A 17,987-nucleotide genomic window follows, 5' to 3' on the forward strand; every position below is an offset into this window, starting at 1 on the left:
AGTTTCCAGCAGAGCAGGATGTGGTGTCTTGGTTTCTGTTGCTGGGAAAAAGTTCAAGGAGAAAAGGCTTATTCAGATCACATTTGCAATTACAGTCATGGTGCAGATCCTGGCACCTTGTCACCTGTCCTGTGTCACCGGTCCACAGGACAAACAAGGACCGAGGGCCTGCTTGGTGCTCAGCTGGATCTGCTCAGGAAATGCTAGGCCAGGGGTCAGCTGTCTTCCCACCTCAGTTAAATCAAGATAATCTCCCAGGTGATCCTAACTTCTGTCAGGTTGACAGGACGCATCAAATGTCAAAACAGTATGTCACAAGGCCTGGGGCCTCGTGTGTGAGTGAAGCAAACAGGCACAACAAAGATGGCCTCAGGATTGGTGAAGAAGCACACAGGCCTGTGGTGGAGATGCCTGGTCTACAGAGCAAGTTCCAGGACAGCCAAAGGGTACGGCAACCTAGATGTGCTCCGCCTGTCCTTGTGTCCTTGTGAGGGGTAAAAAGAAACAAACAAACAAACCTCATACTCGTGTGTGCACCCACGTCTAGCCCCACATTTCTGGAGTTACAGTTATATGTGTGGCCACACCCAGCTTCTTTAGTTTGAATTCCTAGTTTTTATGTATCTGAGAGTATGTGGGGGGAGGGAAAGAAACAAAGTTAGAAGAGGGCTTCTCTGGAGCCGGAATCCCAGGCAGTTGTGCGCCACCTGACTATGGGTGCTGAGAACAGAAACTGGTCCTGTGGAACAGAAGCAGGCACCCAGCCTCTGAGCCATCGTGCCCCTTGACCCTAAAGTCAAAATGTGGGTAAAACATTGAGCTTTCTTTAAAGGATCTGGGGCTTGTAGGAGACAGGAAATGACACAGTGGAGCCCTGAAGAGGTCCAGGGTAAGCTGTGATCACAGGCTGGCTGTTCCCCTCGGGTAGGAGGGTACCTTTTGGTCAGGGTTTGTGAGGGCTAAAGGGTCACTGCCCTCCCTGTAGCCAGTGCTAGGAATAGCAAGACACCTGCAACGTGGTAGGAATGCAGCTGTAGAACCTCCCACCAGCCCTGTGTGGCTTTCATCCTGCCTTGGATGGTTCTGAAGAACATCATATGCTGCTGCTTACGCCCCGCTTCTCTTCCTTCCCCAAGTCTGGATGCCCCAAAGTCTGCTCTATCAGCTAGTCATCCTGGAGAACTCTTCTGCCTCCTGCATGCTGAAATTAAAGATATGTAAATCCTGACGCATACGTTTTTATTGTTTTTATTCCATATGTGTGCCACAGCAAGTGTCCGAAGGTCAGGACAATTGTGGGGTCACTCTGCCTTTTCCCATATGGAAAAAAAAAGCCAGCTTCTTCCTTTTTAGATGTTATGTCTGTGACTGGCCTGCTTTTATGTGCACCAAACAAATGCCTGGTGCCTGTGGAGGTCAGAAAAGGGTCAGGTTGTTCTATTTAGTGTTTCTATTGCTGTGGTGAAAACACCAGGACTAAGAGGAGCTAGAGGAGGGAGGGTTTGTCTTCCACTCACACCTCGTCCATCAAGTGAAGGAAGTCAGGACACGAGCCCAAACAGGGTTAGGAACCTGGGGTAGGAGCTGACCCAAAGGCCACAGAGCGGTGTTGACTGGCTTGCTCAGCCTGCCTTCTTGAAGAACCCAAAACCACCACCCACAATGGGCGGTTAATTACTAATTAAGCAAAATGTTCTGGGCTGGAGAGATGGCTCAGTTCCAGAGGTCGTGAGTTCAATTCCCAGCAACCACATGATAGCCCACAGCCAGACTATATACTGGGGTCTGATGCCCTCTTCTGGTTTAAAAAGGAAAGGTCTGCATCCTCTCAGTTGAGGTTTCTTCCTGTCTGGCCTGACTCTCTATACATTTCCCCAGCCCTTCTCCGAGTGCTCTATGCCACTGCAGCTCTACAGTCCCAGCTTTTCTTACTAAAGGAAGCAAGTCAAAACACACCCGGGGTTAAATGAGCTGCTTCTCTTTCCACTGTTTATTATTAATGTACAAAATATACAAAATCAAAAGAAAAACTCCTCAAATCCATTGTGGTTCTAACCCAAGACCCTGCACAAAACCAACCCACTGTTTTCACAGAAAACAACTGATGCCAAGACAGGGGAAGGAGGACTGGGACCGGGCCGCCCCTGCTCAATCTACCCAGAAGCCTCGCGCGCACGGGGTCCGTGTGGGCATAGGGCAAGCGCACTCCCAAAGGCAGTGCATATAGTGCGTCAGGCCCGGCGTGCCTGGCCCGAGGTTGACGAAAGCTGGTCTCACGGAGTCTCTAAGATGGCTGCAGGTAAGAGCAGCCCAGCTCTGCAGGCCGCCCCCGTCAGCTACAACGCTCCCTGGCTACAGATAAGAACGGACCATCACTGAGCCCAGCAGCTGACTGGGAAAGGACAGTGACTGGCCATCGTGGGCACAAGCGGGGGTGGTGTCCACAACTCAGCTCCAGCCAGCTGAGCCATCAGTGCAGCAGGCTGCCTTACCCGTCCCCGCCCCTCGCCCTGGGGAGCAGGGAGCTTGGCTGGGATGGTTTCCTAAGAGCAGCTCACCAGCTCAGTCCGGTCTCCGGGGGACCAGCTTTGGGTTCTCAGGCATCGGGGCTAATACTGGAAGGGTCTGGGGCACAGGGCAATCTCCTCACAGAGTGAAGCCAGCCGTCTCGGCAGTCCAGCAAGAGTCCAGTCTCTCTCCTCTCCAGACTGGAGGGGATATGTACATCAATGTGCACCAGTAATCAGAGACCCCCAGGAACCCAAGCGGGTGGGAACTGAGGGGGCCGGCTCCTCATCAGCTGGGGAAAAGGGAAGTGGGCCTCACAGAAGCCATAACCGAGTGGGTGAAGGGAGGGCAGCGGGCCTAGGGCAGCGGGGGCCCATTGACCCCCGGATGGTAGAAGGCACAGTTGTTCTCATAGCGGCAGTTGCCCTTCATCATGAAATGTCTGCACACAGGGCGGTTTGACATGTCTGCGGGAATGAAGGCAGGACGATTAGTAAAGCACTAAGACCACCATCAGCCCCCAGTCCACCCAGAGCAGCGCCATATTGGGGGTGCGTGTGCGTGTGTGTGTGTGAAGACAGAGGGTAGCGACTGCCTTCCCTGTGCACAGAGATGGCAAGGAGAAGGAACCTCACGTTCTTTCCACCTCTCCTCCCGCCCCCAAACGTGGTGAGGGAGACTAAAGTTTATGCGTGGGCCCTCACCTCCTCCATGACTGTGGCCTCCATCGTGCCCTCGGTGGCCGCCTCCCCCATGGCCATCATGGCCACGGTGCTCATGAGGTGGCCCTCGATGGTCGTGGCCTCGATGACTAGGAACATCATGTGACCGGTGGCCATGGGGTCCCCCGTGTCCAGGGCCGTCATGGGGACGATGTCCACCACTTCCACCCATGCTCCCACCAGGGCCATCATGGGAGCGATGTCCAGTGCCCATTCCTCCTCCAGGGCCGTCATGCGGGCGGTGCCCACCGCTGCTGCCCATGCTCCCACCAGGACCATCATGGGGGCGGTGTCCACCTCCTCCAACCATGCCTCCTCCACCAGGACCCCCTCGGCCATTTGGGGGTCCTCCTCCAGAACGACCTCCTCTGGCTCCTCGGAATGGAGGGGGCGGTGGTGGCTCATTTCCTCCACGACCTCCTCGGCCTCTATGGTATGGTCCAGGGCCTGGTCCTGGACCCCCACGCATTGGGCCACCTCGCATGGGGTCACCTGGGCCATCCCAGAAGGGATCACCTCCCCGAGGGGGTGGGGGACCCAGGAGACGTGGACCCACTGGTCCACCAGGGCCTCCATGGGGACCTGTTAGAGAAGAAGAAAAGTCAGACATCATGACTCTCTCCTAACCTGATCCCTGGCTGTCACCAGACTGAAATGAATCCCTCACTGACCTGGCATGGGCCCTCCAGGACCTGGGGGGAAATGCTGCATACCCTTGGGACCCCCGGGGCCTCCTGGCGGGAAGCCATTGGCTACAGGACCAGGACCCAGGAGTCCATGGGGCACTGTAAATGAACACAGGAGTGAAGCAGTCAGGAGAATTCCAGAAGAACAGCGCCGCTCCCCACCCGCGTGCATATCCTGCCGACTGCAGACCAACCTGGCAGGGCCATGCTTTCTGTGCACTTCCCCCTCCCATCGCTCGCCCAACGGCCACAGTGCCACGCTCTTCAGAATCTGGGAGTGCCTTCTTCCCCGCCTGCTGGTGCCCTCCCCCAGACCCCGGTGGATGCTCCGAGGATTACCCAGCATCTGCTTGAGTTTGTCTGAGTAGTCTGGCTGCTTCAGCAGTTCCTCTGAAGGGTGGCTGTTTGGACTGCCCTGTGAGCAAGAAAAATGGCAGTCAAGAGAGTGACAGCAAGAACCTCACGTAAACAGAAGACAGAACCTGCGATAAACCAGGCACAGCGAGCAGGCCATCCCTTGCCAGTCTATACAGTGAGACCTTTTCGAAAAACTGAAATCCAACAACACCCTAAATGGAAAAATCCAAATTCACCCAAAACTAAAAGCGGGATGAGGAGCGGGAGGCCGCCGTGAGGAAGAGCGCTCACATACCATGATGGAGGTGAGGATCTCCTGGACGTTGATTCCTCCTCCTCCAGGGCCCTGGGGGCTCTTCCCAGCCCCCATGCTTCCCATAAGATTGGCCAGAACTGGAGGCAGCTTGGAGCCACCTGCTCCGTCAGGTGAACCACCAGACCCTCCAGGCTCCAGGCTCTCAACATACGGTGCCTCATCCATGGAGCACTCCTGAGGACAGAAGGAAACCCATCAGTGCTGAGGCAGACAGACGGCAGAGGCAGCCTCACCAATGCCCACACCTGCTGTCCCACCCACACCAGGTGAGTGACTCACCTCATCCAAGGGGATGAGCTTGGGGGGTATGGGCTCATACGGCTCAGGGTCAGGCTCATGAGGACTGTGAGGAGCACCGCCGAGGGAGGAAAAGAGAACCACAATCACACTAATGAAGCCACTGCCCTGAAGGTCTTTTTTGTTTTGTTGAGACAAGAGTTTCTCTGTTAACAGTCCTGCCTGTCCTGAACCGAGGACCAGGCTGGCCTTGAACACACAGATTCGCTTGCCTCTGCCTCCTGAGTGCCTGGCCCTCCCTGAAGCTCTCTGTAGCGCCTCCCTGATTCCCCACACCAGCGTCCACATCTCCGGCATCAACACCTCTAACTCACCTCTCCTTGTTCAGGAAGAGCTCCTGAAGGATGCCTTTTTCCCGCTCAGCCTGGATGTAGCGCTCCTGGCTATTACTTCCAGGGATGACAAGAGGTGAGGGCAGAACCAGAGGCCGGGGACACACCCAAGGCACTTTCTCTTCCATGTTGTCATGGCTTAATCGTCGGGCTGTCTCAAAAGCATGTCGGTCTGACAGTATCTCACGCTTAGCCGCCTCACCAAAGTCCTTGATCTTGTTCACGTTCACTGCAGGGGAGGCAGAGAGGCCGAGAGCACAAGTGAGCAAGCCTGCCAGTGTCCGAGCTCCCAGATGCCCACACACAGGGAGCTGGCATCACACCTCGCTCAGTTTCATCCAGTTCAAAGTAGAAATACTCCCTCAGCTTGCCCTCCTCAGGCCATGTCACAGTTTTCCTCTTTCTGCCCTTCCGAGTCAGCTGGCTGGGATCTCCTGGGCTCTCCACAGGCTTGGTATCCAGAGCTCCTGGTTCTGAAGAGGCTGCCGACAAGACACTTTTCAGAAGGGGCAGTAGGCACACAGGTTCCACCCCAGAGACCAGCCTTTCCGGAAAGCGCCAAGCCCAGACCCAGGAGGTCACCTGCATCCATTAGCTCCGGAACCTCGACAGGTGGCACTGGGGTGCCAGGGCGGTCCGTGTCCATGGGCTCAGCAGGCGGCGCTGGCTCTGGGGAGGAGGGTTTGGCCGCACTGGGCTCAGTGCTTGTTTTCCCTTCAAAAGGGCTGGGCTGTCATCAAAGAGAAAGCAGCCCATGAGCTGAGAGGACCCCAAGGAAACAAATCCTGGCTCCTAAATGCCCAGTGGTGCCACAGCAGCTCACAGAAAGCATTCCTGGCCATCATGTACGACAGCTCCTGACCTGGCCTCATGCGTCCTGCCACTGAGGCTCACTTCTAAGGCTCATACCTTGGCAGCCGTAGGGGACAGAACCTTCTTCTTCTTCTTAATTTTGATGCCTGGGACGGGGGCTGAATTGAGAGCATCCAGAAAACCCAGGCCCTCCATAGCTACAGAAGGAAAAACAAGAGTGAATGAACTCAGACCTCCCTCACAATCCTCCTCCTGCAGAGTCCAAGCAGAAAACAACAGTGGGCCAGTGGGGTCCCTGCCCATGGAGTGCAAAAGGAAGGCTCACACAGGAATTTGCCATTATTCTGGCTTTCTTCTGGCAGGATTTTGATCACAGTTATTACAGAATGCTCAATTCATTGAGGCGCTGCAAACACCACAGAGGGTCCAGCCATGAGCAGACAGTGGAGAAGGCTATCACTTGAGAGGGCACAGCTTCCTGCCCAATATTTAACCCGACTCCTTACATGAGAGGAACCCAGAGGTATAAAATTTCTAGGATGACAAGATGTCGAAGGCCTAGCAAAGGAAAGTGTCATCACCTCGCTCAGCAGAAGAGCCTCCCCATGCCATGCTGAGGACACTGCAGGCCTACTCACGCTGAGGGGGGATGATCTTCACTTTGATCTCTTTGGTGGCATTGGGGGTCGTGTTGAGGGGCTTGTACTTCTTCTCTGCAGGTGGGGCGGTGTCGCCTGGAGCAGTGGTGGCACTGCACAAGAGCAGCAGTCAGCAGTCTCCCCTGTGCAAGGCGCTGAGCCCTGAAAGCCCGCCCGGTGCCCACCCGGTGCCCTGAAGAGCCCATGTGGTGACCTACCTCTGGCGCTTGAGGGGAAGGGGCTTCAGGTTGTACTTGTCCGACACTGCCACAGTGCTGGGGCTCTTCCGAACAGGCACCAGGGATGGTGTGTCGAGCTCTAACCCTGCGGCAAGATGGTGATGGCAGCTCAGTGGCCCACGCCTCCTCCTGGCGCCACCTCATGGTGAAGGAGAAGCCCAGCTCCTCCTTCAGCCCTCTGCCTTCCCCAGACTGTGATGTCACAATCAGAGGACTAGCCCCAGGGACTGGCGATGGGTTCTGGTCCCGCAAAGCCAGCTGGCAGCCTTACCAGTGGAACGGAACTTGGCATGACTGGGTGCGGTGGTTCGAAGTGACTTGGGCTTCTCCTTCCTCTTCTCAGGGGCATCCTCAGCCCGGGTCTCAGCCTTGACTTCCGTCAAAGGTCGCTCAGGAAGCAGGGTTCGACTTTTCCCCTCTTCTTTTCTTTTTTTCTTATCTTTCTCTGTCATGGAAAAACAAAGCAGGTAAGAATCTCATAGAGATAACAGAACTGTCAGTGATATATCAGCCTATGGACACAAAAGGGCCCAGGACCTCACCCGCAGGCTGTGCGCTACTCTGGGAACGGATGACAGCCATCCAGTCACTGACAAGGACTGACGCCAACTTCCGGAGCTCTGCAGGTGAAAAAGAGGAAAATTACTCAGTGATATTAGTGTTTTCTAGAATAGAAAAATAGGATGTTTGAAAAAAAAAATACTGTTATCTGTTCAATGGAAAAAAATAACTCAAAGTTTTAAGAATGTGATTTTACCTTGTGGCCCTGGCCCTTTATAGCATCCCCAGTTGCTAGTCTGGCCTTTAAGAGTTTTTAGCTGTTAGAATTGCATGACCCTATGACCTTCAGTGTGGGTTGACTCCTGGGTTTCTGGGAACAGGAGAGGATATAAGAACCACCTGAAGCTGGGGTGTGGGGATAGCAGGGTGAGAGAAGGCAGTTGCTGCAGATGAGACAACCAAGCCAGAAGCTGAGCAGAGAGGCTACAGCAATGGGAAAAGAGGCTGTTTAAGCAGACTGTTGGGGACCTGAAGAACAGTGGGGAGAAACATCTGAAGGGGCTGGGCTAGAAACTGGGGGAACAGTTGGGATCTCTTCCCTCCCTCTCCCCTTCTATCCTTCTCTACCTAGTGTTGGGGTGAAACCTGGGGATAACGGGCGGGAAAAAGAAGAACCCACAAAGTAGCAAAGACGAGCTACAATGGCATGCTTAAAATAAAAAATAAAAAGCCTCGGAAGCAGCCTTTCTTTTTCCTTGACTGCTGTTGGGGCAATGACTTAAATCAACATTGGGAAGGTGACAGAAGAGCAACAGGCCCACTTTATGTGTCAAGAAGCAGTATATAGAGAAAAAAAAGATGGCTGAGAATCTAAGGGATAACTTTCAACCTATGAGGAAAAAAAAAAAAATAAAGGGTGAAAAGCTGGAGAGTGGTTTCCACTTAATGCTGCTCTACCCAGCTTGCAGGGAACTCTGGGGTTCACTCCCCAGAGACATATCAACAAACACTCCTATAGCCCAGTACTGTGAGTTAAAGCAACGCGGGCCCCTCGCCTTCGGGAACAGTTCTTCACAGTGAAGAACTCAGATAGGATCATGAGCTCCCCTGACATCTCATTAAACAAAGAAAAATCTGTATTTTTATCAGAATACTCAAGTCCTGTTATGAATCTGGTTATCACGGCTCACGCCTCTAATCCCAGGACTCAGCAGGACTGCCATGGGTTCGAGGCCAGGCCAGCCTCTGTAAGTTTGAAGCAAGCCTGGTCTACAAAGTGAGTTCCAGGTCAGCCAGAACTGTCCAAAGAGACCCTGTCTCAAATAAGCAATAACAGCACACTCCTACAGAAATGTTTCCTGGTAGGCATCCCGATGTTGGAAAATGAGTAAGTTTCATCTGGAATCGAGGTGAAGAGGGATGGGACTAGAGGACTTAAGTCTTCAACAGAGAAAAACGGGTCTAGGAGAAGGAGCAAGGAAAGCCGAATGCAATGCGCAGACCTCCATGGACAAAGCAGTCAGGGGTCTGAGACAGGAGGAGTACACATGCTTGAGACAGCCTGGATCACAAAGAGTCCGGAGCAGTCAGGGGTCTGAGACAGGAGGAGTACACATGCTTGAGACAGCCTGGATCACCAAGAGTCCGGCATGGTTGGGCACACCTTCCATTCCAGCACTGAAGAGAGGCAGGTGGATCTCTCTGAGTTTGAGGCAGAGGGATTTGCATATTGAGTTCCAGGACAGCCGGGGTCATATAGAAATCCCATTGCCCAAAAAGAAAGGAAAATAGAGGGAGGGAAGGAGGGATGGAAAGGAAGAGAATCCAGAAAGGGCACAAGAATGAAGGCCCTAACACAGAGGTGGCTGCGCACAGCCAGGTCCAAGCAGGGCGTGGGCACGCACCTTCATCCTCGCTTGACTTGCTCAGCTGCTTCACTAGTTTTGCAGTGTTGTTCTGTGAGAGAAGGGAATGGCAGAAAGGTGAGTGCAAGAAACAACACCTCAGTCAACACACCTATCCCACCTCGTGGCAGCACTACAGATACTTCTGTTTTTTAACAAAGGGTCTCTCAGGTAGGCATGGTGGCACACACCCTTTAATCCCAGCGCTTGGGAAACAGAGGCCGGTGGATCTCTGAGTTCGAGGCCAGCCTGGTCTACAGAATAAATGCCAGGACAGCCAGGGCTACACAGAGAAACCCTGTCTCAAAAAACCAAACCAAACCACCAAACAAACAAAACCCTGGCTGGTCTGGAACTCACTCTGTAGATAAAGCAGGCCTTGAACTCACAGAGACCCACTTTCCTCTGCCTCCCAACTGTTGGGAGTAAAGGCAGGAGCCACCATGCCCAACTATAGAGATACTCTTACTCCTAGAAAGACCCAGTTAGAATAGCTAAAACACAGCTCACAACTGAGCTGGAGTGCTAGACCGGACCCAGGTGGGCAGGCCACCTTCTTCCCACTTTGCAGATGACAAACTTCAGCTCATTTGTCTGCCTGATAAAGTAAGCCCACGCCCAGTTTCCACTTCCAAACCTCCACGTCCCTCTGCCATTCTGCCTCACAGATCTCAGAGTGCTGCCCATTGGTACTGAAGCGGGCTTTTCATCAGGTAGGCTGGCCCGGAAAGGACAGGTGGGCAGTGCTGGAGGTACCTGCTTGAGATGGTCCACGGTGAGCGGGAGGTGCTGCAGGGTCAGCAGGAGCTGCTGCAGGAGAGGAACGTTGTTGGTCGTCTTTGAGTATGTTAACCAGTTGTTCAGGAGCTTGTAGCCGCCAACATCAATGAACCTGCAGGCAGCCGAGAGCAGTCTGGTAAGCCCTTCCTGGCGTTTAGGGCCAACAAGCACATCCCATGCCCAGAGAGGCCCACGCCTCCCTTTTCCCAGGGCAGCTGCCTCTGCCCCACTTACTTGACCAGCACTTCTGGGGCGCGGGTCTGCAGGATGATGTTCAGGTACGTACACCGACTCACCATCTTTCGTGCTTCCTTCATCAGACTGGAAGAGAGTTGTCAAGTCAGACATGGGACAAAGCACTTGCCCTCAGTACCGTCAGTACTGAAATTTCAGAACCGAGGTCTTAGTAGGCCAGGCTAGCCTCCCGTCCTGAGTGGTGGGATGACAGGCTTGAGCAACACCATGCCAGCTACTCTCCTACAGTACAGGACTCTGATCCTGGAGTAGGGCCCTGAGGACATTCTCTGTTCCAGGAGGCAGTCCCCAGACTCTGTGACTATGGAATGAATGTGGAGTCACATTAGAACCAAGGGAGGACGGAACTGGGAGCTCCCCCTCCCTCTTCCAACACAGAAGCAACGGTTGGAGGCAGGTGTCACACATTCCCCTCGTAACCTAACACTGGCTTAGCCGTTTGCTTTTTTCTGGAAAACCTGACAATCTCTGAAGGAAAATGACATTGTGGGTAGGCACATGACACAAAACAGAAGCAAGAATTCTGTCATATGCTCCCCTGCTCTCATCCTATCCTGACTCTTGGGGTTCTGGCTCAAATCCCCAGCTTCCATCATGGCCACGAGCCAAGAGATTATTACTCTTTTATCACAACCTCACTGCACGTGGGCTCTTCCCTTCCTCATTCAGTTCAACTCAAGCGTAGTCTCCTCTACTGAGAAGGAACCCCAAAAGAGCAGACTTACCTGAAGATTTTGGAAATCCCATCCACACTCTTCACTTCTCCATCCCGAGTAAGGAAGCTATCCAGACCCTTGAGAAGTTCTTTGGGGTCTATGGGACCCGAACCCATGATGATGGTTTCTGAGATAAAAGAGAACAAATAAATAAACCAAAGGACAAATGGGCAGCAAAGACATCTCCACTGATTTATTCCTCTAACAAGTCCCATTGCACATTTAAGACACAGTAACTAATCTATGTTCAACTGTTCTGTTGTCTAGATCAGCAAAATCAATCTGTGCTCACAAAATAGCCTTGCCAACTTGAGCTTGAGGTTAAACTGAGTACATGGCAGCCCACTTCTCATTCCCAGGACAGCTGCACTTCAGCCTATCAGTGCTTAAGACTCATGACATGATGCTTGCTTCTTCATGTTTTTAAGGTCCTGTTCCCAGTTAGCTGTTAATTTTGATGATGGGAGGGGGAGCTCTGGCTTTCCACTGGGACAATCCTAGGTATCTGGATAAAAAAATTTCAACAATCAATCCTTTCTCCAAAAGTCAATTCCCTCTATCTTGGCTGTTTAAGAGTCATAATCACAAGTGGAAGAATGTGTCAGCTGAAGTGGTTGTTGGAGAAAACCACAAAGCCCTGAGCAGAGCTTCCCCAGGGAGCAGAGAGCAGCTCTAAGAAACAGGAGTGACTGAAAAGATGGCTCTATCAGCGCTGAATAATAATGTTACTCAGAGGCCAAACCCCAAGCAAGCTTTTATTGTTCCAAAGTTCAAGAGAAACTTGGCTTGTGGTTTTAGAAGCAAAGATGTAAACCTAACCTCCTCCTGTACTCAAAATTCATCACTATCCAAGACTCCCCCCCAAAATCCCAAAGCTGAGAACCAGAAACCAGGAACCAAAACAAGTGATGAGGGTGAAGCTGAAGTGTGGCCCCACTAGCAGTCAGGCTGGGGATGGACACTCCTTCCATGAACACCAAGCCATCTCCAGAGACATAGTCCATGATTAGGGGTCGTACGTTTCTGAGTGGTTGTTTAGCCACATTTCCATTAGCACTAACTTCTGAGAAAGAAAAACACAGGAAGCCTCCTCAGGAGCAGAGGTGGTCAGGCCAGAATGCCCGAAAAAAGGTGAGGGCCACCTGCTGCCTGCATCTTGCACATGACAGAAACAGCAAATGTAGCCCCAACGGTGAAACAATCTTTAACAAACAAAATCATTGCATTTTCTAGAGAAAATGAGATTCTTCCAACATAAATCAATTGTTTTTTTTCTCAGACAAACCAGGAGAAAGATGTGTAAAGGGTGTTGACTGTTTTTCTGGCCCAGACAGGCTTAATCTGAGCAAAGATGCTGTCAAAGACAAGAGCGATTCTCCAGACAAAAGATAAAATTTAGGGTGTAAATGAAAACAATCAGCTTTAAATGTGGACTTCCTAGTGATCCAGGGCAGCAACAGCAGCAGGAAGGAGGGCAGAGGAGGTAGGGCAGTAGTCTTTGCTCTGGAGGCCAAAGCCTAAGGGCTGAACACAGGAGAGATGCAGGCAAGAAATGCGAAGCATTGAGCAATACTTGTTAACAGCTGAAGCCACTACCCTGGACCTGAGGTCAAAGGAGAAAGCCATTCAAGACACTGGAAATGTTTACAAGTTAAGGGGAAAAACCCACTGATGTGTGGCCATCTGTACACAGAGGGGAAAGCTCCTGTGTCCTCAAGACAGCAGACGGTGCTTTGTGGAAGCTAGCAGATTTCCCATCTGTTAGACTAGGAAAGGAATGGGCCCAAAGTAATAACACATATGAGCAATCTAGAGTAGGAAATTTTAAGATCTTTTATATACAAATAGATCTATTAGATCCCCAAATTAAAAAAAATGTATGCACTCTTACAAGTTCTGAATTAAACATAATTCATTCCAGTCCCTCTGAACACAGCTCACTGACTAAAACCCAGAGCTAAACTTATCTCCTTGGTCTACTTATAAATAGGCCTAATTCCAAAGTTTCTTCAGACAAGACAGAGGATAGCCAACTTTAGAGAAACTAGACAAGTACAAAACCTGAGCCATGTCTAGTGCCTTCTGCTGGAAAAGGGACCTAGCTACTTTAACATTCCCATTTGTATAAACATTAAAAAGGCACATTAATCTAGGTGGCTGGGTGACAGGACAGGAGTGGTTACTCATTTCCCACCGTCTCACATATTTGGGTGACTGAACTTCTCTCCTCATGGTAAAATGGCACTTTCTCAGGGCCTTTTCTCTGCTACTATTTACTCTTTATTAGGGACTCTAGCGCCTTACAACGTAGGTCCCCATTTTCACAGGCAAGCCCTAAGGTCTTCCAGGGGGAACAAAGGAAGAATGCATCATGCTTGGAGCAGGTCTGTGGAGAAGGCCAGAAGCTGCGCTGACCAGGGTGGGCAGGGGCAGCGCCCAAGCATTTCTCACTCCTGTTCTGCAGTTTGAAGTCGAGGAAACTTTCTGCAACCATAAAGACCTCAGATCATGCTTTCTTCTTTTCGTTAACCGCCTGCTAATCTCCGTGAAGGCCACAGACAAAAGGGGACAGGGAAGCAGCCTGTGTTTGCCTCCACCTAAGCACAGGGGATGTTCTACAATCTTATTAGAGACCAAATTCCTGATATCAAAATGTGTTTGACTTGGGGGTTAATTCTTTTTAAATGGTGGAAAAGCATCCGTCCTGACTATTTGCTAAACATCTACCACCACTGAATCCTGAATCAGCTCAGCAAACAAGGTCCATGTAAGCCAGGTTGCTTGAAAAAGGTCATCTGACCAAAGGGAAAATAAGTTCCAGCTCTTCTTTGCTGGGACCTGGGCTCTCTTCCTGCCAAGTCCCAGTAGTGGAATGGACTGTCTCAGGTGGCTCACAAGGCTCTGTACCTTTCTGTAAGGCCTATTCCTCCTTCATCATTTTGAAAATGTTACATGTCTCAGGAAGACTATCGGCTTTCAATAAAGATACAAAATTATACCCACCACCCTGAACCCAGGACTCTGGCCTCTCTGTAAGAATCAGGATGTCCAAGGTTCCCTAGAAAGCCTTGCTTTTCATCTCCCACATAAGGCTTTCTTTACTAACTCCCTGTACCCTAGAGGCCAGGAACTCAGTGGGGGAGTGCTCAGCTCCCAAGGTAGGTACACTGCAGAGGCACCTGGCAAACTGCTTAAAAAAATTCAAAAAAAAAAAAAAATAATAATACGTGTGGTAAATAGACATGTAGAAGAGGCCCTCCCATCCACCAGAAGTCCAAGCAATAATGAGAACCTGTTGCACCCAAGACCGCAGGTTAAAAGGCTTACACACTCTGCCTAGAGACTTCACATTTCAACACAGGACGTTAAATAAAAATGAAAAGTATATGAAGAAACTGTCAAAGACGTGACTTTGAAAAGTTGGGAAGAAATAGAACCAGACGCCCAATACTGCCCTCAAGGGCGTGGCTCTCCACATGCACCATCTGCCCCAGCGCTGAACAGGCAGAAATGAAGAGGACATTCTTTTTCTCAATGCTTTACAGGAATTTCTTTTTAGGAAGAAAGGAAAAAGAAATTCAAAAAGGTGGCTCTTTGGAAAAAAGAAACGTTTGCTTACCAGAAGCCGTAGCTGGACTCCCCCTGCCTCGAGCTTACAACTGCTGCCTCCTTTCCTAAAGAGTCACTTCTCATCCTAGTGCCAACATACAGGAACTAAACAAAGCGGGTGATGGCACTGGGCAAAGAGCTTAGCCCCAAACTGAGAGGTGAGAATAAGGATGATTTACAAGAGTCCTATAAGTCCCCACCCTTTCACAGACTGTTACAAAGCAACCATATTCAGGAAGTACAAGGCCCCATCCTGAGCAGTGACATATTTCAGCTTCATTAGGCCCAATTGTCTCCTCAAGCTACAAGCCCTGTGTCTTGCCCCATCTCTCACTTAAAGCACTTGGGGTTTAAACCGCTTTTCACCCCTGGCAACTGAAGCAGGGTACATGTTCAAGCAGTCACGATGAGTGAAAGGTGAAAATAAAAGCAATGGGCTGTTAACCAGAAAAACCAGAACTACACAAGGACGGCCTCCATTCCTTTTATCCCTGTAAGCTACTTCATAAAAGATTAAAAAAAAAAAGAAAAAAAAAAAAAAAAAGAAAAAACCAACAAAACAAAAACGTTCTCCCCAGCAGCAATCTGTGCAGGGAGGGAAGCATCTGCTTGGGGGTGGAGTTTTCAAAGAGGAAGCAAGCCGATTACATCACCTTTTATAGTGGCTCCTCCCCCCTCGACCAAGTTTCTAGGGCAGCCCTAAGCTGACTGGCAAAAGAGAAAAACAAAGGAGAGGGACGCCATTTTGTTATGGAGAGGATTCAAAATGTAAAAAGCCATTCCGATCTGCCGCTAGCTTTACTTATACTATAAGGCACTAGACAAAACAAAACAAAAAAACACAAGTCATCGCTCTGCCCACCATTCTTAATCTAACCTACTTTAATTCAGACTAAGAACCTACTGAAAATAAAATCAATATACAATTTTCTGCAGGTTAAGAATTTGAATTTACAACTGAAATTCAATTTGCTACTACCGCCGACCACCCCAATTCTCCCTGTACCAGGAAAGGGGGAGGACTTGGACCCCTCAACAAATAGGGTTGAGGTGGGAGGACAGGAGAAAAATGGGTCAAGACACAACCTGCAACACCGCTTGGAAGACAAAAGGACAAGGAAAAGTCGCCATATTTGAAGCAGGGAAGAAAAAAATTCTTTTAACGACACAAATCTTCTAGATAGCATTCAATTGCACTAATGGCTTTTAAAATTAAACTCCTGAGTTCGACATTTCCCAACCTTTCCACCCTCTTAACTGTATCCACCACCCACTAAAAAGTATCAAGTTAAAATGTTAATCACTTCGCCTTTAAATAACCTATGCAACCTGAAACAAATTACAAGACATTCACCTCCCCAAATGTTATATTGTATGTACTTGTTACTAAGATTATATTTTTGGCCTAAATTTAAGTGTCTGGCAATCTTTATTTCTAGATTGCCACCTATTTTAACCATACAATATACCCCAACCAAATTACATTAAAATTGAGAGGATTTAACACTTTAAAGACATAGCGAGCTTAATATTTCTCTCTGCCCATCTCCTTACCCTGCAATCTTTATGTACAGATTGCTTATTAATCTGGCAAATTGAAAGGCGCTCTGCTTGTCTCACACACAAAGAAGTGGGACTTCTGGGCCACAAGATCCACCATCTTTTGTATGTGAGCTCATTAACCCTTTTGAAGACTGCTAACCAGAGGAAGGTAATCATTCCTCCTTATAATAGCAAAGGCATATGCTTTGGCAGTCTGGAAATTTGCTGGATTATCAAGGGTTAACCGTCAAAATCCTCACTTGCTGGCCGCCCCTTCACCCTCTCCTTGCCTGCTCCACAGCAGGGAAGAGGCAGGTGGTAGGGGAGAGAGAACAAAGACTGTTTAGACCCACAGGACCTTTTTTAATGGAGATTTAAAAGACCCGATTGGTCTTTCTCCAGTATTCTATATTTGTTCTATGGTCTCATTTCTTCCTCTCATTATTTTTGGTTTCACAACGGGAAACGTTGATTTCTTGTTGCAAGGCTGGTTTTTGAAAATTCGACACTTACTATCCAATTTTTTTGCGACGTCAGCACCTCGGGCTCAGGGGGGGGGGATGGGTAAAATTATGGAGGAAAAAAAAATAAAACAACCAACCAGGACCCAAACTCAAGTTACTTGGGGGGCCTCATTGGATCAAAAAGTCTCTTAAAAAAGTAACGACCAACTCAGTATTCATAATCCCCCCACCCAACTCCATTTAGGGAGGGGGGGTCGTTGAAAAAAAATTCTGAGTGGATTCCAAAAAGGCAATGCTGGATGAGTGCGATTGGGTGGGTTTGGGCAAGGAGGGTGGTTGATTATTTTTCAAGTTATGTGGTGACGGTCCTTCGGCCACAGATTTCAAGTCCCAAGCAGCATGGGCTGGTGGGGTGGGCAAGATAGGTGGGAAGGGGCAGAAGACACAAGTGGTTGGGCTGGTGGCCGCTGTTTTCCCTTTCCCCCCTCTCTCAGGATCCTTTCAAGGGTTTAGGTGTTGCTGAGGCTTGTTTGTTTTCCTGATGGCCGGCCTGTCTTTCTCCGAGAAAATTCAACCTGGGATGAGAGGAACACAGAAGGAGAAAGATGTGATCAGTGCGGGTCGCCATAAGACACTCCCAAACGCCCCACAACACAGCCTCGCCAGGCAAAGAGCGGGCCGTCCAGCAAATTCCTGTCCTCCCCGCTTCCCGGGCCAACCGCTCTCGGCAAAAATCGTTACCCTGCAAGCGACGGGACACCCAAACTTACCTCTAAACGAACCCAAGAATGGCGGCCGCCCGCTCGGGCGGAGTCCTTTATACCCGGCCACCGCCCAACGCACCCTAACGTGATGGAGAAACGCCCTCGACGCGAGACGCGGGGCGCGAGGCGGGGGCCGATTGGCCGCCGTGGAGGCTGGGCTGGCCGCGGATTGGACGTCCCTCCTCCACTTTCGGGGCGCCTTCCCTCCTCCGCGTCCTTCGAGCCCCTCCGCCAGAGCGCGTGACCGCCGCGCCCGGCGCCTCCCTTTCCTCCGCCTCCACCACTTCCGCCCCGGCGGCCGGCTCTCACCCTCGGTTGGTCGGGACGGCCCGGCGCATGCGCACTGGGGGCACGCCGGGAAAAACCGCATCCAAAACTGCTCTGGCGTTAGACGCTCGTCGCGGAATCTGCGAGTGGCCGTGACCGGTCCGGCGAAGAAGCAATTTTGACGGTCGGTTCGATTGTGACGCAGTCTAAATTCGCTTCTCCCCACGCGGACCCCGCCCCTTGACGCTCTCTTCCTACGCACGCGGGCCGCCGACTT

General features: G+C 50.7%; 1 protein-coding gene across 2 annotated transcripts; it reads right to left on the reverse strand.

Annotated features, from left to right (window-relative positions):
* Positions 1-1,962: 1,962 nt before the first annotated feature.
* Positions 1,963-17,888, reverse strand: Ppp1r10 (protein phosphatase 1 regulatory subunit 10). Of its 2 annotated transcripts, none has more exons than XM_021651353.2 (20): positions 17,753-17,888; positions 16,729-17,254; positions 11,074-11,191; positions 10,328-10,414; positions 10,070-10,205; positions 9,314-9,365; positions 7,451-7,528; positions 7,180-7,353; positions 6,888-6,993; positions 6,670-6,782; positions 6,128-6,228; positions 5,801-5,948; positions 5,542-5,700; positions 5,201-5,447; positions 4,869-4,932; positions 4,569-4,763; positions 4,256-4,331; positions 3,902-4,015; positions 3,213-3,812; positions 1,963-2,975 (listed from the first exon to the last, which is right to left on the reverse strand). In XM_021651353.2, the coding sequence occupies exons 3-20, from the start codon at positions 11,178-11,180 to the stop codon at positions 2,866-2,868; spliced, it is 2,667 nt and encodes an 888-aa protein (XP_021507028.1). In that variant the 5' UTR covers positions 11,181-11,191; positions 16,729-17,254; positions 17,753-17,888; the 3' UTR covers positions 1,963-2,865. The 2 variants fall into 2 exon arrangements, with proteins under 2 accessions (XP_021507028.1, XP_021507026.1); XM_021651351.2 differs by lacking the exon at positions 17,753-17,888 and adding an exon at positions 17,450-17,657.
* Positions 17,889-17,987: the final 99 nt, after the last annotated feature.

This window comes from Meriones unguiculatus, chromosome 16 (genome assembly GCF_030254825.1).
Source record: "Meriones unguiculatus strain TT.TT164.6M chromosome 16, Bangor_MerUng_6.1, whole genome shotgun sequence".
In the NCBI taxonomy this organism is placed as follows: Eukaryota; Metazoa; Chordata; class Mammalia; order Rodentia; family Muridae; genus Meriones; species Meriones unguiculatus.

Bases quoted from the DNA above. Each gene is read 5' to 3' on its own strand.
- Ppp1r10 (XM_021651353.2), bottom strand. From the start codon at position 11,180: ATGGGTTCGGGTCCCATAGACCCCAAAGAACTTCTCAAGGGTCTGGAT. The intron at 10,206-10,327 runs GTAAGTGGGGCA...GGCTGCCTGCAG, and splicing joins GCCCCAGAAGTGCTGGTCAA to GTTCATTGATGTTGGCGGCT. The intron at 4,764-4,868 runs GTGAGTCACTCA...TTCTGTCCTCAG, and splicing joins AGCTCATCCCCTTGGATGAG to GAGTGCTCCATGGATGAGGC.